At 40.5% G+C, this 25,695-nt stretch overlaps 13 protein-coding genes and 1 pseudogene across 14 annotated transcripts; 7 read left to right on the top strand and 7 right to left on the bottom strand.

Annotated features, from left to right (window-relative positions):
* The first annotated feature begins 86 nt into the window (after positions 1-86).
* Positions 87-2,156, top strand: GVI51_M12463 (annotated as a pseudogene). Its single transcript has one exon. A coding segment is annotated over exon 1 (2,070 nt).
* A 560-nt stretch (positions 2,157-2,716) lies between these two features.
* On the bottom strand, positions 2,717-4,051 carry GVI51_M12441 (uncharacterized protein; the record flags this gene model as incomplete). Its single annotated transcript, XM_449885.1, has 1 exon — positions 2,717-4,051. One exon carries the CDS (start codon positions 4,049-4,051, stop codon positions 2,717-2,719), a length of 1,335 nt encoding a protein of 444 aa, XP_449885.1.
* Positions 4,052-5,084: 1,033 nt separating this feature from the next.
* On the bottom strand, positions 5,085-5,309 carry GVI51_M12419 (uncharacterized protein; the record flags this gene model as incomplete). Its single annotated transcript, XM_449884.1, has 1 exon — positions 5,085-5,309. One exon carries the CDS (start codon positions 5,307-5,309, stop codon positions 5,085-5,087), a length of 225 nt encoding a protein of 74 aa, XP_449884.1.
* A 568-nt stretch (positions 5,310-5,877) lies between these two features.
* On the top strand, positions 5,878-6,627 carry GPP1 (glycerol-1-phosphatase RHR2; the record flags this gene model as incomplete). Its single annotated transcript, XM_449883.1, has 1 exon — positions 5,878-6,627. One exon carries the CDS (start codon positions 5,878-5,880, stop codon positions 6,625-6,627), a length of 750 nt encoding a protein of 249 aa, XP_449883.1.
* Positions 6,628-7,120: 493 nt separating this feature from the next.
* On the bottom strand, positions 7,121-8,170 carry RPL34B (60S ribosomal protein eL34; the record flags this gene model as incomplete). Its single annotated transcript, XM_449882.1, has 2 exons — positions 7,121-7,470; positions 8,134-8,170. The coding sequence occupies 2 exons, from the start codon at positions 8,168-8,170 to the stop codon at positions 7,121-7,123; spliced, it is 387 nt and encodes a 128-aa protein (XP_449882.1).
* A 1,185-nt stretch (positions 8,171-9,355) lies between these two features.
* Positions 9,356-9,784, bottom strand: MMF1 (isoleucine biosynthesis protein MMF1; the record flags this gene model as incomplete). The annotated part of the gene is made up of 1 exon (XM_449881.1): positions 9,356-9,784. The coding sequence occupies one exon, from the start codon at positions 9,782-9,784 to the stop codon at positions 9,356-9,358; it is 429 nt and encodes a 142-aa protein (XP_449881.1).
* A 242-nt stretch (positions 9,785-10,026) lies between these two features.
* Positions 10,027-10,263, top strand: GVI51_M12331 (uncharacterized protein; the record flags this gene model as incomplete). The annotated part of the gene is made up of 1 exon (XM_449880.1): positions 10,027-10,263. The coding sequence occupies one exon, from the start codon at positions 10,027-10,029 to the stop codon at positions 10,261-10,263; it is 237 nt and encodes a 78-aa protein (XP_449880.1).
* Positions 10,264-10,761: 498 nt separating this feature from the next.
* On the top strand, positions 10,762-12,135 carry PCL7 (Pcl7p; the record flags this gene model as incomplete). Its single annotated transcript, XM_449879.1, has 1 exon — positions 10,762-12,135. One exon carries the CDS (start codon positions 10,762-10,764, stop codon positions 12,133-12,135), a length of 1,374 nt encoding a protein of 457 aa, XP_449879.1.
* Positions 12,136-12,956: 821 nt separating this feature from the next.
* FLC2 (flavin adenine dinucleotide transporter FLC2) lies at positions 12,957-15,266 on the top strand (the record flags this gene model as incomplete). Its single annotated transcript, XM_449878.1, has 1 exon — positions 12,957-15,266. The coding sequence occupies one exon, from the start codon at positions 12,957-12,959 to the stop codon at positions 15,264-15,266; it is 2,310 nt and encodes a 769-aa protein (XP_449878.1).
* A 773-nt stretch (positions 15,267-16,039) lies between these two features.
* On the top strand, positions 16,040-19,024 carry OAF1 (oleate-activated transcription factor OAF1; the record flags this gene model as incomplete). Its single annotated transcript, XM_449877.1, has 1 exon — positions 16,040-19,024. One exon carries the CDS (start codon positions 16,040-16,042, stop codon positions 19,022-19,024), a length of 2,985 nt encoding a protein of 994 aa, XP_449877.1.
* Positions 19,025-19,242: 218 nt separating this feature from the next.
* GEM1 (ERMES complex Ca(2+)-binding regulatory GTPase GEM1) lies at positions 19,243-21,192 on the bottom strand (the record flags this gene model as incomplete). Its single annotated transcript, XM_449876.1, has 1 exon — positions 19,243-21,192. The coding sequence occupies one exon, from the start codon at positions 21,190-21,192 to the stop codon at positions 19,243-19,245; it is 1,950 nt and encodes a 649-aa protein (XP_449876.1).
* A 369-nt stretch (positions 21,193-21,561) lies between these two features.
* Positions 21,562-24,006, bottom strand: SPC72 (gamma-tubulin complex subunit SPC72; the record flags this gene model as incomplete). Its single annotated transcript, XM_449875.1, has 1 exon — positions 21,562-24,006. The coding sequence occupies one exon, from the start codon at positions 24,004-24,006 to the stop codon at positions 21,562-21,564; it is 2,445 nt and encodes an 814-aa protein (XP_449875.1).
* A 517-nt stretch (positions 24,007-24,523) lies between these two features.
* BOL3 (Bol3p) lies at positions 24,524-24,868 on the bottom strand (the record flags this gene model as incomplete). The annotated part of the gene is made up of 1 exon (XM_449874.1): positions 24,524-24,868. The coding sequence occupies one exon, from the start codon at positions 24,866-24,868 to the stop codon at positions 24,524-24,526; it is 345 nt and encodes a 114-aa protein (XP_449874.1).
* A 368-nt stretch (positions 24,869-25,236) lies between these two features.
* On the top strand, positions 25,237-25,671 carry BOL1 (Bol1p; the record flags this gene model as incomplete). Its single annotated transcript, XM_449873.1, has 1 exon — positions 25,237-25,671. One exon carries the CDS (start codon positions 25,237-25,239, stop codon positions 25,669-25,671), a length of 435 nt encoding a protein of 144 aa, XP_449873.1.
* Between the last annotated feature and the right edge of the window lie 24 nt (positions 25,672-25,695).

The following is a 25,695-nucleotide window of genomic DNA, read 5'->3' as shown; positions in this document are numbered from 1 at the left end:
AGTGTGTAAACCCATAAAAGACACATTTTTCATATAGGCAGGGAGAGTTTAGAGTTTAGAGTTAGAGAGATAAACAAACAATAGTGATGGCCCCGAACAAGCACTCCAAGAACGGGACTACCCACAAGATCAGGGAGCAGCTCGGGTTCACGGATGAGAAGAAGTGGAAGCGGTTCAGCAGCAGACGGCTGGAGCTCATCGACAAGTTCCAGCTGTCGCAGTTCAAAGCGAGCGAGCAAGACCTGAACATCAAGCAGATAGCCAATATCCTGCGGACGGAGTTCGGGTACCCCGTGACGTGCTCGATGGAGTTCGAGAAGCTGGTGACCGCGGCAATCCAGTCCGTCAGGAGGAACAGGAAGCGCTCGAAAAAGAAGAGCTACATGCTGCACGGCGCCAAGAACATGAGCTACTCGACCAGCGAGGAGGAGCCGGAGTCCCGCGCCACGTCCCGCATCACGTCCCCTGTGGGCACGCTCTCCCAGTCCCACTCCCAGCCAGCAGCGAGCGTGTCGCCGCTGTCCAACATGTCCACGGGGTCCGCCATGACGCAGGGCTCCCTGCCCGTGCACATGCCGGTGCCAGTGCCCGTGCAAGTGCAAGCACCCATGTCCATGTCCATGCCAATGCCCATGCCAATGCCAATGCCAATGCACGTACCAGTGCCTATCTCCCTACAACAACAGCAACAGCCAGCACCACAACAACAACCACAACAACAACAGAACGACCCTATGCGGTTCGTGAGGTCAACGACTCCATTGCCAGACCACAAGTTCCAGCGGTTGCTGAGCCCGCTCTCGTCGTCGAGACCGCCCCGCCCGATGTCGAACCCACAGCGCGTGCTTCCACCCATGGCCCAGAGCTCGTCCGCGCCCGCTGCTCAGAAGTACGACGACATCATCAAGAACATAGTCGCTGACCTGGTGCACAACATAGTACCGCTCGCTGAGCAGGCCAACAGGGACAACAACGGCCTAGCGCTGAAGCTCTCCACGTTCGACCCGAACAACCCGGTCAAGAGCGAGCACCCTCCGTCCATAGACCAGGAACCAGCGCATGGCGGCCTGCCTTACTTCCTCAGAGAGAAACTGCTCCTGCAGATCCAAAAGTCAAAGACGTGCCTGGAAATCGCAACGAGCCAGGGGTCCATGGAACTCTACGCTAACCTGGAGACACTCGGTGAAATGGCAATACGGACCTCGATAGCATTCCTAGTCGAAAGATTCTTCTCGAACATGCTGTCCATGTCCATGGAGTACATCTCCAGAAAGTCTTCCTCCGACGAAAACTTGGCCAACCTGGCTTTGAAGCTGATGTCACCCGCTGTGAGAATAAACCTGGCTAACATGCCAATGCATGAAGTACAGATAAAGACCCTTTACTTACTAGTAGGCGGTATAGTGAAGGACTTCGGCTTCGATCCGTGCCTATACCCGCTGAGTGAGGCTATTCACCACCTCATCATGACACAGTACCCTCTAGTTACCAACAACAACAACAACAACAACAACAACGGCCAAGCCATGAGCGATAACAGCAGCGAGTCGAGCCACCTCGTGAACCCTATACCGACCTCCGCATCCCAGAGAGCCACTCTGCTGTCCACATTACCAATGAAACCCGAGAGTGCAAACCAGGACATCAACAAGAAGGTGTACATCAAATACCGTGATAACGAGCATGTTTTCACATTCCACCAACTAAGCAACGGAACTCCAACGATCATAGAGATAATGGAAAATTGCAAGAGCCTCTTCAATATTGTCAACTCAGATTTCTCATTGGGCCTGTTCTTCAATGGAAGCATTATCAATGATGACATTCTATCCAGGTTGTTCAACGATCTCTCTAATAATGAAATCCACTTGGAGATAAGACAAACAGATCAAGCAGTTCCAAAACTGAGTGATACTGGAATCACAACGGGCAGCATTGTACCATCTATCCCAATTCCAACAAGACCAAATAGTGTGAAAGCACTAGATGACATCATAGGAAGAATGGGTAAGAACGGATTACCTTCTCAGAACGAGCAGATGGTACCACCTCCTCCACCAACCATTATAACGCCTTCAAATTACTCTAACAACTCTTCTCGTGAGAGGTTCCCAAACAACACGTTGCCTCAACCAGTATACCAACCTTTGCTTTAAATTTAAGTTTCATTAAGTTTCTTCATTTCTTGCATAAAAACCTATCACAAGGTCGCTAAGAACCCCTTTTCTCAAATTTTACTTCCTGCATCCCAGCTTCATCGGTTTCATTATGATACCTTTTTATTCCATAACGAATACCACTTGCATTGTATCAATACTTTTTGATATACGTTACTCATTAACTGTTAACTATATAGACGTTATATATAACAAAACTCCATAAAAAAAAAATAGATTTGCATGTTACAGTACTTAAAAATAAAGCCTTATTAATCTGACGAACATTCTTTACAAATTCTCTTGGCTGTAGCTAACGGTGTAGTCTGCCGATCAGGGGTAACGAGAATTGAAGATTAAATGAAATTATAAATTATCTACTATGAATTGCTAAATAGAGTCTAAATATAATGAATATTAATCATGTGCAGAATATATGATCAAAAATGAACGGCGATTATGCGACCACGAAGGTAATCAAATAAAAAATTAAAATTTAAAAAAAAAAGAAACAATGAAAATGCTGCCTTGGTAATGCATAAAAATATAAAGACTTTCCGTTAACTTGCCTTTTCCTCTTCCTCAAATGGTGGTAGCTCACTTGCCTGCAATTTATATCCTAGAAGATATTCTTGGCCCTGAAGTGCGGTTAGGCAAAGATCACATATCTCCTTGTCATGAAACCCTACCACCGCACTATAACGAACTACTTTGGCCCTGTACCTGCCGGGCTCAATGCTGATGTTACCTACATAGTTTTTGTCCGTCTCTGGGTTTATCACGTCAATAACCTTTTGCTCCTCATGGTCCTCATATACCCCTACGTAGAACTCGCGTGTGTTGTTCACGTTTGACACCAACACACCATTTCCGGTATCCACTGTTGAAGACTCACACAGTGATAACAGTTTTGGACACTTCAGCTTGATGTAATCCTTCAGTATACTCCACCTTAACCGTCCAAACTTCTCTATCTTGTTTGATTCCAGCACAATGTCCACGTCAACCTTCGGTTCCTGAGGGCTTAGAGGTTCCAAGGAATCTAGTTGGATGAAAGGCGGGAAGTTCTCCAGCTTCAGTTGCCACATGCCTCTGTTAGTCATCTGCTTTCTGAAGCTTATTTCGTTGAATATCTGTTTCAGTCTGGTGCTGTTGGCGTCGGGGTTCTTCGTCCTGAGCATGTCCTTCGATATCATGTTGAGATCCGTGGGCCTGTCTCTGTTGAGCAAGGGCAGTATATCTTTTGTGTATCCGTCTGTGCTATCGCTAGAGTAATTTCCGTTTCTGTCGTTGCTATGCCTGTTGTACCGGTGGTACCCGCCGTAGTGGAACGCCGGCCCAGCCGAGAAGTTTGCGTGCGGCCTCTCCTGGTAGATATACCTGCTGGCCGGTGGCATCATGTATTCGAACGCTACTGGCGGAGGAGCACCTGGGGGTGGCATAGTCATTGTCGTGCCAGCGGGCGGGGACACCAGCCCGGACCCAGGTGGGGACTGCGGCATGTAGTAGAGCGACTGGTTTGTAGGCGAGCCCATAAACATGTAATCCTCGTTGCTGGTATCTACACTTGGGGACGTCGACAGTGGGTTGCTATTGCTATAGTCCACGTTCATGTCCATCGGGTAAGGTATGACGTACCCGTAGAGATCAAAGTAGTCCCATTGGTAACTGTTTATGCCCATCAGCAAGTTCTGCAGCGTCATCTGGTCGATGTTTCCCTTCAGAGTCACCACACAGCTCTTTATCAGCTGGAAAGGTGGCACCATAGAGGACATCGGTGGCAGCATCTTCACTTGCAGCACCAGCGAGGGAGGCACTATGGACCCGACCAGCTGCCTCACCTGACTCCATGACTTATCCGGCGGTAAGTTATCTATCCTCACATGCAATACCATTTGCCTTGCTTTTCTATATATAGTACGCTTGTATTTTTTTGTATATCCAGTCTAATATATATTGCTATACATGAAAGATTTTGGAGGGGTGGGAACGGAGTATTCAGTTTGTTTGTACAATTTATAAAAGAAGCCAAATACACTTCCGGCTATTTTTGTTTTTGTGAAAGATTCCTTATTACTTTTCTTCTTCTGGTCTTCTAAGTTATATTTTAAGGGACCTCTCTCTCTCTCTCAGACTCCTTATCACATTTCAAAAGAATTAAGAACTATAGAAGCCAATGCCAATGCCCAATGCCAAATTAGCAATAGGAATTTAAGAATTAAGGGTCCCCATCAATATAAAAAAGTCCTGAAAGGGTTCCAGGAAAGTAATCTAATTTTTCCTGGTGGGAAGGAATTTCTGATTCTCTGGGATATATTCAGGACCTTATACATTCCTAACAATCGCCCGTAGTGACTTTGAAGATGGGGGGTGGGGGATAAGAATACCCAGAGAGAGAGACCCCCACCATCAATTCCCTTTGCCTTTGTTTTCTTCTTTTGCACAGAGCAGTACGCACAGATCACACAGATCACAAGTTGCAGATTGCAGACCGCACAGACCGCAACGAGTCCACGTTTGTACTGCACTTGCACTGCACTACAACGGACTGATGCGCTAGTCACTAGAACACATACGCAGAGCTTCCCCCCCCGCAGTGATTCCCTTCCTCCTAGTACAGAAGAGTTGTAGGAAGAGAGGCTTAGAAAGAACTGCTCACTCCATTTCACAGAAAAAATCGGAATTTCTCGTCAAAGGGAACTTCATTTTTTGAGAGACTTGGCAGGGTAAAAGAGAACAATTCTGGAAGAGTCGGATAAAGTGCCTCTCCACGAACCCAGCCAATAACATCACTCTGTGCGAAAAGTGATATCTCTTTCTCTCCAGTAGCTGAACATCTAAAAAACCCTTGCACCACATACATGTCTCGGGAATCCACTAGTCGTTGTTATCATGGACGACATTCAACGTAACGATGTACGTACTATACTACCTGCCAACACCTCCATGGGGTTTGGCAAGGCTACCCACCCTCTTCTTCCACAGTAGTACTTGTGTTGATATTTTTCGCCGTGCAACAGCAGCGATGGTGGGAAAGAGAACTGGGGACTTTCCTTTCTCCCACATGATGTCATTCTTCTTCCCTTCCCTCCCAGGAAGTGCATTGGGTGAAGGGGCTCTGAGGGTCAAAAATACCAGAAACTTTTTGGCCATGTGACGTCTTTTGAGATAAGTCCCTTCACCTGTGCACTGACGTGGTGCTGCACCTGAGTTCCGTTGCGTCTGGATCCCGTATCCTCTGTAATACTCCTCTGTAATACTCCTGTGATACACTCCTGTGATCTGTGATGGCTAGGGACTATCCAGGACAATGGGACTTCTCACAGATATGGATTAAAAAAAGAAAGAAAGGCAGGAAAAACTCCTTCACTAAAACTGACGTACAATCGGAATAACTTGGAAATCTTGCATCTCTTTCTTTTTTCCTTTGACATAGCGTCATGTCTCGAGTATATTGGATAATAGACTCATACTCCAGTATTATATTTTTATTTATCAATTTGCAGATGATCGATAAAAAGAAAATTTTTTTTTAAAACTGGGACTATCTTAGAATTACTTTTTTTTTTGCAATCTATTCTAGATGATGATCAATATACAAAAAAAAAAAACATATATAATAAGCTTGTATTGATTAGTAGATTAGCTAATTTCCTTTCATTCTTACTCTTATAGAGAATCAAAACCAAAACACACACACACACAAACAAATTTATTAACAATGTCTCTAGCTAAGCCAGTTTCTTTGAAGGTTAACGCCGCTCTATTCGATGTCGATGGTACTATCATCATCTCTCAACCAGCTATCGCTGCTTTCTGGAGAGATTTCGGTAAGGACAAGCCATACTTCGACGCCGAACACGTTATCCACATCTCTCACGGTTGGAGAACTTACGATGCCATCGCTAAGTTCGCTCCAGACTACGCCGATGAAGAATACGTCAACAAGCTAGAAGGTGAAATCCCAGAAAAGTACGGTGAACACTCCATCGAGGTCCCAGGTGCCGTCAAGCTATGTACTGACCTAAACAAGTTGCCAAAGGAGAAGTGGGCTGTTGCCACCTCCGGTACCAGAGACATGGCCCAAAAGTGGTTCAAGTTCTTGAACATCGACAGACCAGAATACTTCATCACCGCTAACGATGTCAAGCAAGGTAAGCCATTCCCAGAACCATACATCAAGGGTAGAGAAGGTCTAGGTTACCCAATCAACAAGGAAGACCCATCTAAGTCCAAGGTTGTTGTCTTCGAAGACGCCCCAGCTGGTATCGCTGCTGGTCAAGCTGCCGGTTGTAAGATCATCGGTATCGCCACTACCTTCGACGTCGACTTCCTAAAGGAAAAGGGTTGTGACATCATCGTCAAGAACCACGAATCCATCAGAGTTGGCGGTTACAACCCAGAAACCGATGAAGTCGAATTCATCTTCGATGACTACTTGTACGCCAAGGATGACTTGTTGAAGTGGTAATTACAGAATCCTAGATTGTGATTTCTGATTCCCCCCTCAAAAAAAATAAATTGTATGAATAACCAATATCAATTGTCTTTTATAGAATTAGAGACATGAGCTTGATAGAAAGAGGATAGTAGTTTTCCTCGTGCCCATGCCCCTCTTTAGTTTTATATGTATATGAATTAATAATATAACCTAATAATGACCAATTAAACAATTTCACTATCCAATTTTACTTTACTATACACAGATATAAGGAGATCATTCGATAGCGGGTGAACAAAGGCATCCACCTCATTAGAACAAGTCTTGGTGTAGGGTTCGCCTTGTGTTTAGTAATAAAACGTATGCCATATAATGCAGCTTCTAATAAATTATAAAATTAAGGTAATTGGCACAGATATGTGAATTTATGAAAACTTTCCACGTATTTTTTATTCTTTATATGAAATACAAAAAAATGGGTTGTATGAGATTTATATTATTAAATTAATATATGATTGTTGGCTTATTGTCTCTTGGTAGACTTCTTCTTGGAGTCCTTCTTCTCAGCCTTCTTGGCGGCTTCGGTTTGTTCCTTAACGACCTTCTTAACAATCTTTTGTTCTTCGATCAAGAAAGCTCTGACGATTCTTTCCTTGACACAGTTGGCACATCTGGAACCACCGTAGACTCTAGAGACGGTCTTGTGGGTCTTGGAGATAGAAGCGTATTGTCTTGGTCTCAAAGTAGCGATACCTGGCAAAGCAATACCACAGTCACCACACTTTGGTCTGGTAGCCAACTTCTTGACGTGTTGAGCACGCAAGATACCACCTGGGGTCTTAACAACCTTGATCTTGTTGGAACGAGTGTTGTCTGTATAAACTAGTTTGCAAGCTCTTCGTTGGCTTTATATAAATGTGATTCCCAATCTTTACTCTCATTGCTATTACAATCAATAGTTTTAACCATATGGAATTCTCTTCATCACGCAATTAGTAATATAAGTCATTTCATAAACATTTCAACACAAAATTTATTCAATCGGTAATGCAATTTTGGTCAGTCAACAGTTTTGATCATCCTCCACAGGGCAATTACTGTACCAACTTAACAACTGAGAGATTTATAGCTTTAACAAATAACCACAATAAAAGTAATAGAGTCTCACATTTATAAAATACCATAGTGAAAGTTTTTTTACAAAATTGAATGTTAGTAATTCATATCTTTAATACAGATTTGTGATGCACATATTTCACACCTAGTTCATTTCAACTGTTCTTGAATAGTTTATCGCTGTGTCATAATATGGGAAACATTAGCATAATTATGTCCTAATACATTGCGCATTGATAAAACCACATATCTTAAACCTCCGCAGAATTGTTTCAGTGTAGTCTATATTTTCACTCCACGCTGTTTGGGTATACCACTCTCACGCTTTTGTCCTATCTGGCAGGTATACTATCTTGGGAATGGATTGTAATGAACATCTGTGTAATATCTGGTAAATCTTTCAATATTTCTATAACATACATGGATTTCTTCTTCTGAAGGTAACACGTTGAGCCATCTTTGGTTGTCTTTAGGGTCTTGAAGCGATTCAGTATATGAAAATTCGGCGACTAATAAATATAATAGCCCTTTAATATGGTTATATCAAATGCTATTCCAACTTTTTTTTTTGCACTTTGGTATTACTCTGGTTGGAATATTTTGCCAGAGAAGCTGTTCGATGAAATTTTCCAGTTTTCCCACAGAGAACGATGTGTACCTCCGACACGATGGGAAAGAGTGAGACTCTGAACTCCTGCTGTTTGTTGTTGCAGTGGGCAAGTCTCAGAGTAGGGAGCAACGCAGCGACGCTAGGATGTTGCTAGAAGGAGGGTGTTACAGCTGGGGGGGGGGAGAGGACCCATCCCTGCCTAGCCTAATGCTACTAGGCCCAAGGGCAATGGTGGCTAGTGTAAGGGTGTGAACGTGAAAGGGAAGTCCCCTGCTGGGTGCAACACCAACCCGGCCATTTGGTGCTTGTGCTGCTGCACTAACGGGCAGTGTGACGGTGGTTGAGATACACTCTAACTCAGTGCCAGTACGTGATAGAGCAGGCTTGCGGTGTGCTAGCCAGCTCGAGCTAGCGTTGCTTCCCATACATCATCTTCCCATCGCACAGGAAAGTGCCGTCATGCTAGACCGGAAGAGATGCCTGAACAGTTGCCTGAACTCCAGCACTCCCCGGTACCCTCAATAGCCTCCCAAACCATCTCTCCTACCGAATCCCCCCTCCATTAGTCCCGCTTCACAGCTGAACACAATTCCAGAAAAAATACAAACACTTAGCAGCAAAAGTATGTCTGGGTGTATGTCTGGGTGTTCTGGTATCTGTGTAGTCACAAAATAACTAACACTACATACGGAATAACCAAATCATACGTAATATCATCTATAACGTTTCCTGAGGTACTGCTAGTGGAGATCACACTTTATGCTACCGTATACAGAGATGTGCAGAGTTGTGAAGGTCAGCCACAGTAATAGTCATCAAGTAAATACAAGCTTTACATACAACATGCACTCATCTAGTCGATATAAGGAGAGTATAAAACGTCATATTGTCCTTAAGCATCAATTGAGCAAGCTCATTTTCTATATTTTCAAAAATCTCTATGTAATATAAAAATCGATAGCCTATATTGTTCTTTTCCCTACCGTATGGATTATATAATCTTCATTTCTACTTCTATAGACGAGCGTGGATTTATTCAACCTCAGTGGCGATGACTTCCATCTCTAGATCAACACCGAGTGGCAAAGCAGCGACAGCGACACATGATCTAGCTGGCTTGTGCACGTTGAAGTACTTGGCGTAGACCTTGTTGAACTCGGCGAAGTTGTTCATGTCCGCCAAGAAGATGTTGACTTTGACAATTCTGTTCAAGTCGGAGTTGCTGTCCTTCAAGATGTTTTGCACATTCTGGATGACTTGCTCAGCTTTGTCACTGATAGAGCCTTCAACTGGCTTGTTGTCCTTGGTGTATGGAATTTGACCAGAGACATAGATCAAGTTGTTCACCTTCATGGCGTGAGAGTATGAAGCAGCAGCTGGTGGTGCATTGGCACTGATAACTGGGGTCAACTTGGACAATTGTCTAGTCATGATTAAACTTCTTGCTTTTAGTCCAAACATTAAACTGTATTTCTAATAAATTATATATTTCCCCACTCCAAAACTAAAAAAAAGAGGCAACCACTAAAGTATCGAATTAAGAGGACTTCTTATACAAATCCTTTTTTTTTTCACAATTTTTCAGGTTTTCCCTATATATATGATATGAAGAGCAGCACAAGAAAAGCAGATTGCAAGCAAGACACTGCTGGCACCGATCTATCTTACACAGCTATATATATTGCTATGGAAGTCAACAATTGATGCAAGAAGAGTTTTGTAAAAATAAGAATCAAGGTCACTTCTGGGAAGTGCTAGTTGTTGGGGGCAAATGGAATTGTATCTCCACTGTAGTTATAAGCCAAATAGGTTACTATGAAATTGGAGAGTTGCTCCACTCAAAGAGGTCAAAAAACAACAACCACCAGCATCGAGAGATAACAACAATTTGTAGCTTTGACACCGTCTCGATGAGGTACCTACCTGGTAAAACACCTTAACATACACTTACAATACACAGATAACACACCTGTTAGAAGTCCCTATCTCTTGTAAGTCACCAAATTTAACAGTGCGTAGTGGGGATCTTGCAAATAAAGGTAAAGGACCAATACGTGCGTTCTTTGTACATTTCCTCCATTGATCACTCCCGTCGTACTCTATTCACACACAATAACTCATCTCATGCTTATCATTGATCTCTTCACTGACGGATCGCGACTTTGCTCTCTTTAAAGGAAAAAAAAAAGGACTAACGAGAATAATAAAACTGCTATCCTACCCATGGCTATCAAAACACAAACCTGCCATTCTTAACATTTGCTGAACCTATACATATCAAATAACCATTTACAAATATCTGTATCTTTTAGAGACTAGACTTTAACACACGCCGAGGATAAACGAATTACAACATAATAAGAGATTGCAAACAGGGTTATAATACAAGTCAAGAAAAAAATAAATAAATAAAATAAAACTAATCAGGTAGAAATTAAATGTCTTCAGCTGATCCAAGACTAGGGATGTCATATAGCAGTGGAGACAACACATCTAGCACGCCGATAAGCATTCCGATACCGCGGAGTGGGAGGACTGTGGTGAATAACAATGCGTCATCGAGCACAATAGCGAGCTATCCGCGTACGACGCCGAGTGTGGCGACTACGGGCAGTGGCTATCTTCCGATGGGTACTTCTGTGACTACTGAGGAGACGCTTGCGAGCTCGCAGTCTTCGCATTCTCCGTTTCGGGACAATACACTGCTACAAACGAATTCGATAGCGTCGAACACTAACACTAGCCATCTAATATCGAGTAATGACACTGTGTCCAGTACTGTCGAGGTTTTACAAAGTCCTACCAATCCAGCCGATGAGATGGCAAGTCTGCGGGAGAGCATTGCCAGACCAGCATATGACCATACCACTCGCGATGAAACTATATTGGGGACCACTGAGAGAGATGAACCTCGAGTGTCGTTTGCCCACGATGAAAACTTGACAAGAAGAGACCACTATCCTGGCCATGAATCTGCTACTGAAAATGATAATGACACATGTACTATTAATAATGATGACGATAATGATGACGCCGATATGTTAACCAACCATGAAGAACAACTGAAGTTTATTCGATCACACTATAGAACCAAGCTAAATGCCAAGTCGGAGACAGAAGAAATTGAAGAAGTCGAAGAAGAGCTAAACATCGCTGAGTTCCCTACTGATAAGCTGCTTGAGATGCTGACAGCACTATTGAACAAGATAATAAAATCTAATGATCAAATGGAACCATACAAAGATAAAGACAAAGACGAAGACCACGATGACGATGAATCATTGACAGATAGCAAACTTATGAGCGTCAAAGGTACAGATAAAGAAAAATATCTCAAGAGCATTCTCAGCTTTAAAGGTAAGCATGTTCCTCAAATTACACTCTACCAGTATTTTCAGAGAATTCAAAAGTACTGTCCAACCACAAATGACGTCTTTCTCTCATTATTAGTATACTTTGATAGAATCTCGAAAAAATGCAACAGCTCAGATAGTGAATCCGCGGATACTTCCCCAGCCGATCAATTGTTCGTCATGGATTCATATAACATACACAGATTGGTGATAGCCGGTGTCACCGTATGTACAAAATTTTTCAGTGATTTTTTCTATTCCAACTCCAGGTATGCCCGTGTTGGTGGTATTTCCTTATCAGAACTAAATCATTTAGAGTTACAATTCCTTGTTCTATGTGATTTCGAGCTACTAATATCCGTGGATAAGTTGCAAAGATATGCCAACTTATTATTACGATTCTGGAACAATCAAGGGGTAGATGATTCAAGGTCCGACACCACTGTCTCTCAGGACTGAGAATCAGGTACCCTTTGTCTTTGTTTTTAAGAGATATCTTACATTCAAACATAGAAAAAAGAAGCATTATTACACAGCATTAATTACTATTTTTTTTTTTAAACTTTCATTCCATTGCCATTGCCATTTCCATTGCCTAACACCGTCATGGCCCCTTTCCTTTCCTCTTGATACATTGTTATTTAATCATAATCTTTCCCCGATTTCAATTATCTTTTATACTCTACATATACACCCCATTCATAAATCAAACTTCAATTGCACATCTAATCCTTGAAACAACTAAAGTGGCATCGATTGTACGAATAGCAGTTGCAAAGAGCAGTTGCAAAGAGCAGTTGCAAAGAGCAGTGAGCAAATACACATATGTGTATCTTGTAGTACGTGCATCACATGATATCACAAGAACGGGTTTTAATTAACAAAACTGACGTCATTTCCAAATGCCTCTCCGTGTCTCTCGCAGCTCTCGCTGCTCTCGCTGCTCTTGCGTCTCTATGCCCACCGACGCAGCAGAATTTTCTTGATGAGCCCTGTGGGCCTGGGGCTCGGACGCGTAATAAGCCTCTTACTGTCGATCCCTTCTACTCTTCTAATCTTTTGACCTTCTGACCTACAGACCTACTGACCTTCCGAACTTCTGACCTTCTGAACTTCTGAACTTCTAATACATTATCGCTGCCTCCGGCAGCGATAATGTTTATTTTTAGTAGTAACTTCACTAGAACAATATATAAGCAATAGCATCTTGGACCCTATACAACTTTTACCCACTAACGCATACCACCCACTCACACACACACATACACACACACACACAAATGCTGCTTCGAACACTGTACCTGTGGTTGGTGCTCTTGATAAGCAGCGCTACGGCGTCGCAGAAACACTTGAAGACGTCCTCGTTGCTGACATGCATGGACAACTCGCAGTTCACCGCGTCTTTCTTCGACGTTAAGTTCTACCCGCACAACAAGACCGTTATCTTCAAAGTCGACGCATCTACAATCATCAACGGTAAGATCGTGGTCAAGGCAGAGCTGATCGCTTACGGGCTGAAAGTGCTCGACAAGACCTTCAACCTGTGCTCCTTGAACGAGGTCTCCCTGTGCCCGCTCGCGAGCGGGAGAATAGACGTCTCCTCCTCCTACCAGATAGACAGCGACGTCACTGACCAGATCCCCGGCATCGCTTACACCATTCCGGACCTCGACGCCCAGATCAGAGTCGTCGCTTACTCGGAGGACGACACGGACTACAAGACCCCGCTCGCGTGCGTGCAGGCAATCCTGAGCAACGACAAGACCGTCCAGACCAAGTACGCCTCCTGGCCCATCGCAGCGGTCTCAGGCCTGGGTCTGCTGACCGCCGGTTTCGTCTCAGTGATCGGCTACAGCGCCACCTCCGCGCACATCGCCTCCAACTCCATCTCCCTTTTCATATACTTCCAAAACCTCGCCATCACAGCAATGATGGGTGTCTCCCGTGTACCCCCCATGGCCGCCGCTTGGACCCAGAACTTCCAGTGGTCAATGGGTATCATCTCCGTCGAGTTCATGCAGAAGGCGCTCGACTGGTACATCCAGGCCACCAACGGTGTCTCAACAGTGGTGGTCTCCAACAAGGACATCCTGTCCATCAGTGTCCAGCGGAGAGCATGGAACCTGCTGAAGAGAGGTATCTCCGTCGCCTCCTCAAGCGACTCAAACTTCGACTCTATCCTGGACGACTCCCAATTGTACACCACAAATGAAAGAAACACAGAAAACTACTCAAACAAGATCCTGGTCCTGAGAGGCATACAAAGAGTGGCATTCAAAGCCAACATCGAGTTGTCAAATTTCTTCCTGACGGGTGTCGTGTTCTTCTTGTTCTTTGTCTTCTGCTTGATCATAGGTCTGATCTTCTTCAAAGCGCTGCTGGAACTCTTGACAAGAGCTAAGATCCTACCTGAAACTTCAAACTTTTTCCAATACAGAAAGAACTGGGGTAGTATCATCAAGGGTACCTTGTTTAGACTTGCTATTATCGCATTCCCCCAAATTACACTGCTAACGATCTGGGAATTCACACAAAGAGATTCTCCAGCAGCTGTGGTTGATGCGGTAGTTATGTTCCTGATTGTCACAGGTCTGTTGATATATGGAACCACAAGGGTGTTTATCAAAGGTAGAGAGTCTCTGAGATTATACAAGAACCCTGCATATCTACTGTACAGTGATACAAACTTTTTAAACCGTTACGGTTTCTTATATGTGCAGTTCAAGGCAGATACTTTCTGGTGGTTATTGCCTTTGTTGACCTACGCATTTTTTAGATCCCTATTTGTTGCTGTTCTGCAAACTCACGGTAAAGCTCAGGCTATGATCATATTTTTGATCGAGCTATTTTATTTCGTTGCCCTTTGCTACTACCGCCCATACTTGGATAAAAGAACTAATGTTTTCAATATCGCCATTCACCTGGTGAACTTCATCAATGCTTTATTCTTCCTGTTCTTCAGTAACCTGTTCAAACAACCAGCAGTTGTCTCATCTGTTATGGCTGTGATATTGTTTGTGTTAAATGCCGCATTTGCTTTGTTCTTGCTAGTATTCACCATAATCACATGTACACTAGCATTGTTGCACAGGAACCCAGACGTTCGCTACCAACAGATGAAGGACGACCGTGTTTCCTTTATTCCAAAGATTGTCAATGGTAATAGTGGTTACTTCGGTGGCGATAAGAAGAATGGGTCGGAGGCTGAATTATTTGAATTGAAACAGGCTGTCATGGACACAAATGAAACTGAGCAAGAGAAGATGATTAGAGATGATACATTTGTTAGGACAAATAATGCAACTGGTAACAGGGTACTGTTTGATGACGAATTCAGTACGTATACTACCTCATCTCAATCTAACAGAGTAAGATCGTACAGTAATAACGATGATCCACAGCCTCTTGAACCTGCCTCTGCAGTTACGGGAGCTCAAAATTTATCCAATTATAATAATCACGGCTATTTGAAGGTTCCATCTCAAAATGCTAGTGGAGCCACTAAGAACGACAACTTGCGGAAGCCAGAGACCAGTTTCTTCTCAGGTAAGAACCAGTCTTTTTCCCGTGACGACGGCTCTTTCTTGTGAAAATGATCTTAATATCCCAGCATCAAAATAATGTAGCATTCATTTCCTGTGTTTTAACATTTCCCATTTTTATTTTCTATTATTCTCCTTTATTTCTTTCAGTAGAGAGCATTGGTTGTTTTTATGTTATCTAAGTGTATTTTATTGATATCTTCAAATAAGAAATGTATATATAATATTCAATTCTTTTCATGGTTAAAATTTTTGAAATATATAGAGCTAAGATAGAAACTTGTCTTCGATTTAAGGCAGATCGAATGACTGTTTCCGGAAACATCGGAGTATCTGTACATAATAGTATATAGAACCCATACAAAGGCGGCATTACCACCGCCTTAAATACAAGAACGTCTTTGTGAAAGAAACCATTTTGTCTATTTATTTTCTACTAGCCAGTTTATCACCCACCTAGGGTATGCAAAGTAGTCATTTGTCTTCATTAATTTGAGACTCTCTTAGGACTTACAATATATGTCACCTTGAATCTCCGCAAAAAAAAATCTCAAACAACAATAACTTTGACATTTCGTTAATAAAGGGAAACAGACTTGACAATATATTGATTGAACAGTTACTTTAGACTTTCATCGCTGAGATTTATTAGTCTAATCACTGTACTTTATTAGACGGTCTGAGTGTATATATTTGGTCTTTCCCTTAGCTTTCTGTTGCAAAGTTGGATTACGATAGCGATTGAAATTTACTGGGTGTTTGCAATTCGAGAAAGGTAAGGTGTCTTTATTAGTCAAACCTATTCAAGTAAGCTACTAAAGATGTCTGTTGTGGGGAGTGGTAGTTCCCCTGAAGGTAATGCTGCTAGGACCAGGAAGAGGAACAGGATTTCCTTTGTTTGCCAGGCCTGTAGGAGATCAAAGACACGTTGTGACAAGGAGAAACCTATATGTACGAGGTGCAAGAAACTAAAACTAGAATGTGTGTATGATATGGCCAAACAGAGTGCCCCTCGAATACCAAGTAAAGATGCTACTATAGCTCGTCTTGGTAGGGATGTAGACTACTGGAAAAATAAGGCGATGAAGTTGATGCAAGAGCAAGAGAGCATGCCAGTCAATAAAGATAGCAATGTATCTAGTGGTAGTCTGGAAAATATGAATTCAGATTATGAGTCGGATGGCGAAAGCAGAGAATCGGACTATAAGAGACCAAGGCTAGATTCTTACAATATAAATGGAGAGAATAACGATGACGATTCAATTGAGATTAATCTGTATAGGACGCATCCGACTCTGATTGTTAGCAGAGTAATGAAAAGGGAGGTTAAGCCTTTATCAGAAAATTATCTCTTTATTCAAGACAAATTTTTAACATCGTTAATAGCTTCGATCTTTTTGGATCCCTCTCAGAATACAATGATTCCAGCTCTGACTGCTAATGCTAATGTGACAAGGGCTCAACCAAGTGTTAGGTCTAGTGCATTGAAGCTTAAGGAGACATTACTTCGCCAATGTCATACTGACTCTCAGAGGAGAAGAGTTGATGAATTTACTGAGAGGATTTTACAAAATACCAATACTTCTAAAAATTTGAAAAATGGGATGATTCTTTCGATGTTATATAACACTTTGGGACACCAATTTTTGGAAGATCATTGCCAGAGTAATGGTGAGTATTCGGATATCTTGAAGAGCTTTATTACAGAAATCGAAGAAATGTTACCACCATATGAGATTATTGAGGTTTATAAGCAGCATTTCTTTCAGTATATTTATCCTGCATTGCCCTTTTTAGAGAAGGAAATGTTTGAAGAAACATTAAGTGACGTGCTTTTCAGAGATGAAAATAATCCAGCTAAGATTAAATTAAGATTAGGAAATAATCATTTGAGAATGAAAATGGAGAACTTGTCTATCTTAATGGTAATTTTGAAATTATCCTACATATCGTTGAATTTTGCAGAAGACAATGTACAGCACAGTGCATTGGATGTTGATACAAACATTATCGCTCAATATCCAATTTCCAATAATTTTGTATTGCTCGCACAAAAATGTCTTGCATCAGAAAATTGGTGTGCGTGTGCTAATGAAAATATAATTGCATGTGTCTTATATGTTTGGGCATTTTTTGTTTTTTCACCTGAAGAAGGTGATCTGTTTTTAGAACATCCTACAGATGTTATCAGTAGTTTGGTTATGATGTTAGCAACTTCAATTGGACTTCATCGTGATCCATCTGATTTCCCACAACTAAAATCAAGTATTCCTGATCGTAGACTATTAAATCACAGAAGATTGTTATGGCTCAGTGTCGTTACAGTTTGCTCATTTGAATCAAGTTTGAAGGGTAGGCATTCTGTTTCATCGGCTTCTATGATGGCATTGTTTCTGGATATCAAAAATCCAAACGCAGATGACGTTTATATTAATAGAGTGAAGAATGATTTGGTTGACTCGCCCTATGCTGAACAAGTTCTGAAGCTTCATATTCATTCATTGAGAAGAGTAAAACTTGTATTATTGTTATCAGATCTAGATGTCATGACAATGACTTACAGAAATAGTATTCTGTTGTCAGATTTGGAAAACCTGCGTGATAAGATCGAAAACTATACTGACGATAACTTTCCCATTGTTAAGCTTAATGCTGATAGTGAGAGTAAAGTTAATAATAGCGTTTTGCTGGCGATTAATTCCACATCATTACATACACAAATTGTTAGTCGGTTATTGTTATTGAGAACATCTATGGCTTTATTTCTCCATTTTGAATCTGTTGTCCCGAATGACAAATCAATGCTGAAATACTACTTCAAGTACTTCAATAAAAGCTGTACTGATGCATTAGTCTTGATGGGGTACATAAATAAATTCTTCAATGGGGATTATAGTGATAGTCTGTCATCTTCAACAAATTACAATGTTTTAAAAGTGATACAACTCTCTTTTTCATCTACAGTGTTTAGTATATTGGGTGCATTGATGAGGGTGGGTTTTGCGACACATAGCTTATATTCTTTATCACAAGATATCATTAATGAAAAGGAGGACACTGATCTATCCGAAATCAATAGCAAGATGGAAGTTCTCACTGTTTTACAAAGAAACTTGGAGATTGCTTTAGAAAGTACCTACAATGCAGCATCTGAGCACTTGAGATTTACATACTTCCCGATCTTCAAGATGCTTGCATTATTTGATGTAGTGATACAGAATATGCGTAAAGGAGAACTATTACTAGGTATTTTTAAGGTTTCCAGGATGGAGAAAATTCATTCTAAAATTGTGAAAATGCTAAACTTAACATTGGGTGTCAAACTTGATAAACGAGATGCTTTGGTAAAGGACTTAAAATCAAATAATCACATGGTTGAATTCAGTGTTGATGAGCTTAATACATTAAGTCAGGTTGTTCACGATCACATGGGTAATATACATGAGGGTGCCTTTAATCGTGAACCTTCAGTACAACCTGGTACTGGAAATACGCTATACAAAAATTGGAACCCAAGTATGGATAATTTAGAAAAGCTGTCCACTGCAATGGCATTCAGTCAAAACCTGGACTTCCAAAATATGGTTCCAAGGCACTCGGGTCCGAGAGATACAAATCTATTATCGCCCAACACATTTACACCAATGGCCGAACAAACCTCCAAGTTGAATGCCAATGGAGGTCATTCTGCAGCTTCCTCTGAGTCAGAAGCAGGAAAAGATCCACTTCACCCAGATTATGCTGCTTTCTTTGGCGGACTTGACTTGTTTGACTATGACTTTCTGTTTGGTAATGACTTCAATTAATATTTATCTTGGTCAAGAATAAGATACTACTTGTTTATATTTACATAAGTGAAATTTTGTAGATATTTAAAATGTTATGAATACAAACACCATTGATGGAAGGGTCAGCACAAGTTGCCAGCAATTATGTGACTAATGTCCAATCTCTGAATGTGTTTATTTGTAGATCTGGGGGGGGGGGGGTCTTTAAACAAGATTTTAACTTGATTAAAAGTTTATCACTGTTGGGTAGGTTTTAGTAATTTTATCATTGTGTATGAAAATAATGCCAGAAATCCTATAGAAGATCCTAAAATTACAGCTGAACTATAATCTATGTTTGTCGGCTTGATATCTGGTGGGAAGCCTGGAGTAAATTTTCCCGGTTCCAATGAAGCTTGAATAATTTTTTTAAATAGCTGATTCAAAGAACTTGACCAAGTGGAAGAAACATGTAAAGGGTGGTCAAGATATAAAGTATCTGTAAATTCGTCAGGTTGAAACTTACATCTCTGCTGCTGCTTATCTAGGTCGGCTTTAAGGGCAACAAATACAACAGGTATATCTTTCATTATCTCATTATTAGTCAGTAACTCCAATAGATAAGAAAAAGACTCAGGATCACTAGAATCATATGTTAGACACAATACATCGCACTCAGCAAGCCTCGATGGATTTTGGAGAATTGCTTCTTCCTGCTCACCGAATTCCTGTAGAATCAGATAATATTGTTTATCTCCAGTCACTTCCACATTGTTAACAGCTACTCGAGGTCGAATTGTTGGCGAATAGGCTTCACTGAATAATCTTCCTAGAAATGATTCTAGCAGAGATGATTTTCCACTATTTCTTTTACCAACAACAAAACAATTAAAAACCTTACGATCTGTGACATATGACCTGTACAATCTGCCCTGACGACGTCGCATACGGCGAGATTTTGTGATTTGTACAGCCAATTTTGCATCTTCCTGGAAACCTAGATAAACTAGGTATGCAGTCGTAATTTTATAATCCAGATATGTTGTCATCGTCCATTGTGCAAGCCAGCCCTGCAGTGTAACAAAGCCTTTTGCATTAACCACAGTTGATGCCGGAAAGTTTGTTTCTAGCCACAAATTCGGTAGTCCTGGGGTGCTTCTAAAAAGTGTATGAAGTTCAGTGTCATTCAAAGCACCGTCATTGTCGCTATCGAATTTTATAAAAATGTCAACCAAAAACCGATAGCCTTTGGAACTGAGTTCTACACTAGCTTGTTCTGGAACATTTACTTTTGGGAAAAGCACTGCATCATCAATTGATAATGAATCTGTGTAATTGAACGCTCTTAGAATCCCCCAAGTAGTTTCATGTCTTCCTTTCTCTGTATATATCTTGTTTAAAGCAATAAAGCCCTGTTTTGTTAGACCTTTTCCTTGGCAATAAAGTATTTCTGATGGATATTCTTCAGATGATGTCAAGTCTGAAAGTGTATGTTTTATGAAGTTTAGCTCATTCAAGTCAATACTCTTTCCAAAGCATTTCCGCTGTAGGTCCATAATTTCATTATCATTAAGAAAGCCATCCTGATCTTCGTCGCTTAAGAAGAATATTCTACTTAAGGCAGCAACAGCTGAAGGTTTCAAATCTCCTACCTTGGCATCGAATAATGGTGAGATTGGGTATGAAATTGATCTCTGGCACAGATAAAATGATTGATTAACATCAAAATGGGTCTTCGCACTGGCTTTCACACAGGTATCTACCTCTTTGAAGGCCATAAGAATTGGAATAAATTCCTCATCCTCAATTTTAGTATCTAAGAAATCCTCTAGTGGTGAGTTTGTTGTGTATTGATCACATTTGTTCTTGCATAATATTACTGGGATGTTGAGTCCAAGTGACCTGAAAGTTATCATCCAATATAGTGATATTCTTTCGTAAGAATCCTTATCAGAGTATACTAGCCAAATAACATCCGCATTTTTAAGCTCCCTCTGGATAGCTAATGGATCGCTGTTATCTGTATCGATTAGCACAGTGTTCTTAGGTGAATAAGGGCTCGATGAAAAATCACGAGGAATAGTCACAGGCGGTAGAACGGCTTGTAAATTAGGTATAAATTGTCCCTTAACTAATGATACAATTAAACTTGTCTTGCCAACGCCATCGTCACCACAAATTACGACTCTGATGGTTTCTTTTGTCATTGATAATCCTGTTACAGCCTCCTAGTAATTTGAGGAAACACGATAAACTTTATGAGGATGGATGAGGTTCTAATTGATAAATACAAGGCAATTGAATAATTTGCTTCCGATAATTGTTGCCTATACTAGTACACTCTCATTAAAAACACGGTTAGCAAATTCGATGAGCTTCAAATTTAAAGGCCAAGGTGATAAGTCGTTAAAAACGCATGTTAATACAAAGGCAACCTATATAACGAATTATCGAGCATAGTTTCGAAATGAGAGTGCCTTTTTGGGTCAAATGTAGGTATTAAATGTTCGTTTGTATTTATAGTGGGTATATATCTCTATAATGACGTGTACAGTATCAAATCTGGAATGCCATTTCTAAGGTGCTTTCCTTAACTGTTCTCTCAATTGCAAATTTTCTAATTCAAGCTTCTTGATCTTTGATTGTGCTATATCTGATTCTAGTTTTCTTCTCTCTCTTTCAGACAGCCACTTCCTTTGTACATCTTCTATACGCAATAAAAGCTGTTTTTGGTCTTTTGTTTGGGCTGGTTGGGATTGAAGCACCGAGTTGACTTCAATGTAATTTGTCACAATACTTTCCGCTGCCCTCTCAATATATTCATATAAGGTGATAAGTTTGTGCGTAAGAAGTTTAGGATCCTCTATGGTGCTTATTTTTATTATAGAACGAAGTTTCCTTCTTGCCTGACTTATCGATTGATCATCTAAAACTTTGGCTAGAATATCGAATATTTGATTGAGGTGATCCAGTAAACTATCTGTAAATGGTTTGGTCTCATTTAAGCTCTTTTGATTATTTTTAGCAGATTTTTCAAGCTGTTGAAACATTAATTTAAGATTTTCAGAGTTCTTCGTAAATGCTTCAAGCTTTGCAGATAATGCGGAGTTCTGTTTGGATAATTGGAAGACTTCATCATTATATGATTGGCATTTCTCTTGCAATGAAGCAACATCTTGTTCCAATAATTTCATATTTTCACTACTTTGCTGATAGATTTCCTGAATTTCATTTTTTAGATCCGATACTGTCTTGCTTAGCTGCTTCCTAGATAAGTTAACCTCTTCAAGCTGGTCTTCATAACTTCCAATAAGCTCTTTCCAGTTTGACTCTTTCTGCATATATAATTCTTTTTTGTCTGCCATTTGTCTGTTGAACCTCTCTTTTTGTTTTTGTATTTCTATTCTCAACTGTTCTTCTTCTTCTTTTAAATAATCCACCGCCTCATCACGTTCAGATATATTGAGTTTTAGTCTCTCAATATGTGAGGTTAAATTGTCAATATGATATTGGTATGACTTGTAAAAATCCATATTCGTTTTATTATTTTGATCGCCTAACTCAGAAGTCTCGATGACATCTTTAGACATGTTGTTCTCATTTGCAGTTGAGTCGGCAAGTTTCACTAGATTGGATTTCTGTAGGGATAGTTTATCAAGCAGGATAGCCTCTAGTTTTTCAGACTTTTCTAACTTTTCCCTAATTCCTTTCACAAAGCTGTCATATTCTCTATGTAGTTCTTCTATTGCTTCCTCCATTTGAGAATTTAGCAAGTTATCATCAAATTCGTCTTCGTCTTTTGTTTTCTGATAAGAGTCTTCTTCCAAGTGATTTTGTATTGCTGTGCTGTTGGCAATTGCATATTCGCTGTCATTAGCATGCTCTTGTTTTGAAAGCTCATTGTTTCCATCTTTTGAATCCTTGGGAATTGGTGAACCACTCTTTTTATCAAGTATGTGCTGCTGTATTATCGATTCTAAAGCCTTCATTTTTACAATTGTAAACGCTGTGCCAATTTTGCGTGCATTCTCAAGTGTGGTTTTTTCATCCGCGTTAAGTTCTAGCTCATTCAATAACAAACCCAATATATTATCTATCTGTTTTGTCAACTCTTCAGTATGTTCGAGATATTCTTTGGTCATTTCCAGCGTCTCAGCATGATCATTCTTTGTTTTTTCCAGTTCATCTGAAACTGTATGTAAACTGTTCTCTAGTTGATGAAGCAAAGTATTTTTCTTACTCAATTGGTGTTCAAGATTGATATTAGTTCTCTTCAGCTCTTCAACTTCATCATCTTGAGGGAGTTTTGAAAGTATTGACTCCATATAGGAGTTTCTTTTTCTATCTTCATTTTCACTGTTTGAACTGAGTTGTCTTATTATCTCATATAGTGATTTTATTTTCAATCTATATGATACTATCTGTTTATTGAGTTGGTCTACAGCAACGTTTTGTTGTGGAGAAGAAAAATCAACCTTATAGTACTCGGGATTCTTGGGAGACCTACTGTTATTTACACCTTCATTCTCAAATATGTCATTAAGAGCATCTGCATCGTTGAATGAGGTTGTTGATGTTGGTCGTGGTTTTGATTTCCAATCTCCGTCTGAGAATCTGTGATTCTTAAACGTTGAACCGACAGAATGTCTATTTATTTTCAAAGGAGTCTTCAATGGTGGCAACTCATAAGTCAACTCTGATTCATTGTCATCTTCCTGTACAGTATTTTTCTTACCAAAGCTTGGATCTGATATATCATCGTAATTATCAATGCTGGAAGTTGATTTTGTGCTGTTGTTTATGTTTCGTATCCTTGATGTGTATCTCCTATGAAGCTTTTGCTTCTCATCGAGGACACCACTAGTGCTGGATATCTTGCGTAAACCGTAATCATCTGATATAAGTGATGTCCTATTGCTAGTATTGTCAGCCCTTTTGATTGGCGTACTTTGATTTGTCCTTATCGACAGTGAGTTTTCATCCTCGAACTGCGACCCAGCACTCTGATCACCGCTGTACATTAAGTTCCTGATCTATTGGAGTCTCTGACCTGTTGAATTAAGATAACTTACAATCAATTGGATCGCAATTAAGTATATCTCAGTTTTTAAGACCTTATATTGCTATGTTCCCTGACATTTTTTCACTTGTTTACCTTTACTGATAATTGATCCAACTAAGTTTCCAATGAATCACCAAAACAATAATTGGCATTGTAATCTGTTTTCTTCATAGCCTAAGTTATTTATATTTGTTATACAGCGAATATTAATCCCAGTAAAAGTGCAATGTATATATTGATACTTGAATATGTAATGAGATCCATTATTATTAGATCACGCTATCTAGTCTTGATACTATAAACGTGCGCTCTAGTGGAGAATTAAATAAATATATTTGTAAAATATGTTGTGCCTACAATAACCATTATCAGATAATTTCTGCGAGTGGCTGCTAAACTAGTTGCTATTTACAGTGATGTGCCTTGATTGATCAGCCATAACAGCTGCCATTGCCTCCAAGTATACCTTTTTAGTCTTATTTGGTTTTGTTCTTCTTAGTTCGCAGTTGCAGACCGTGCCATTTTGGGATATCTTCCTTAAGGATCTCATTGACCATCTGATGTTGTTTAATTGTAGTTAATGTGTTAAACTTGTCGGAAGTAACATCAATGGCATACATTGAACCACATCCACCAGAGACATCCTGCACCCTGAGATCAGTGGTGTTGAATGCCTTGGACAACTTCTCATATATCCTCTTCTCTTCATCTGTGCCAGAAGAATATGCTCTGAGGCTTAAAACTAACGCTGGCCGGCGAATGGTATAGGCATTTACAACAGAACGCCTAGCTAGCGATGGGGAAATTAATCGTCCGAGCATGTTGCGCTATCCTTACTAACAATTAGAGAATACTTTTGTGTGTGAGCAATATACAGTAAATGAATACTCTCTAGAAAAACACAATCTAGTGTCATAGAAGTGCTATACACATTGTTATCCAAGCACTACTTTGTCCATTTCAGTGACAAAACCGATGACTTTACTTCGGAGAGCTCCAGCTTTCCCTCTTCGATCGCTCATCGCTCAGTGCCAAAGTCTACGATAGTGTTGATAGTAAGGTGGTTAACTAGCTAAGTGGTGATCTCCTTCTTACATTAATATGATCAGAACTTTCCACTCTAATATTCTCACAAACATATTGTTCTCTAACAATATCCTGCGATATAGCACCTCATTTGATAACATTTATGTATCGGTCAGTGAGCAGAGTACCAGTTTTCAGCATTAGTAATCTGATTAAGCGGAATATTACCAAGATGAGCAGTGAGACACCATTAAATATGAGGACAGACGGACCTGTTATAACTTCAATTACAACAAAGATCAAGGCGAAGTTCCCTGATGTGGAACACCTAGCGGTGTTCAACGATTCTTACAAACACAAGGGACATGAACCCATGGAGACCGCCGAAAACACTACTGAATCACATATAAGACTTGAAATAGTCACTGAGGCTTTTAAGGGCTTGAATCTGCCAAAGAGGCATAGATTAGTCTATGGTCTTCTTAAAGAGGAGTTCGACGACATGGGATTGCATGCTTTACAATTAACCACTAAGACTCCAGAGGAGTATGCAAAGAGTCAGCAAAGTTCCAAGGCTCAAACCTGTAAAGGCGATTAACCAATAACACAGGACTTATGGAAG

Source organism: Nakaseomyces glabratus, chromosome M (assembly GCF_010111755.1).
Source record: "Nakaseomyces glabratus chromosome M, complete sequence".
In the NCBI taxonomy this organism is placed as follows: Eukaryota; Fungi; Ascomycota; class Saccharomycetes; order Saccharomycetales; family Saccharomycetaceae; genus Nakaseomyces; species Nakaseomyces glabratus.
The sequence above is the reverse complement of the archived record's forward strand: the minus strand, read 5'-3'. Positions and strand labels throughout refer to the sequence as shown.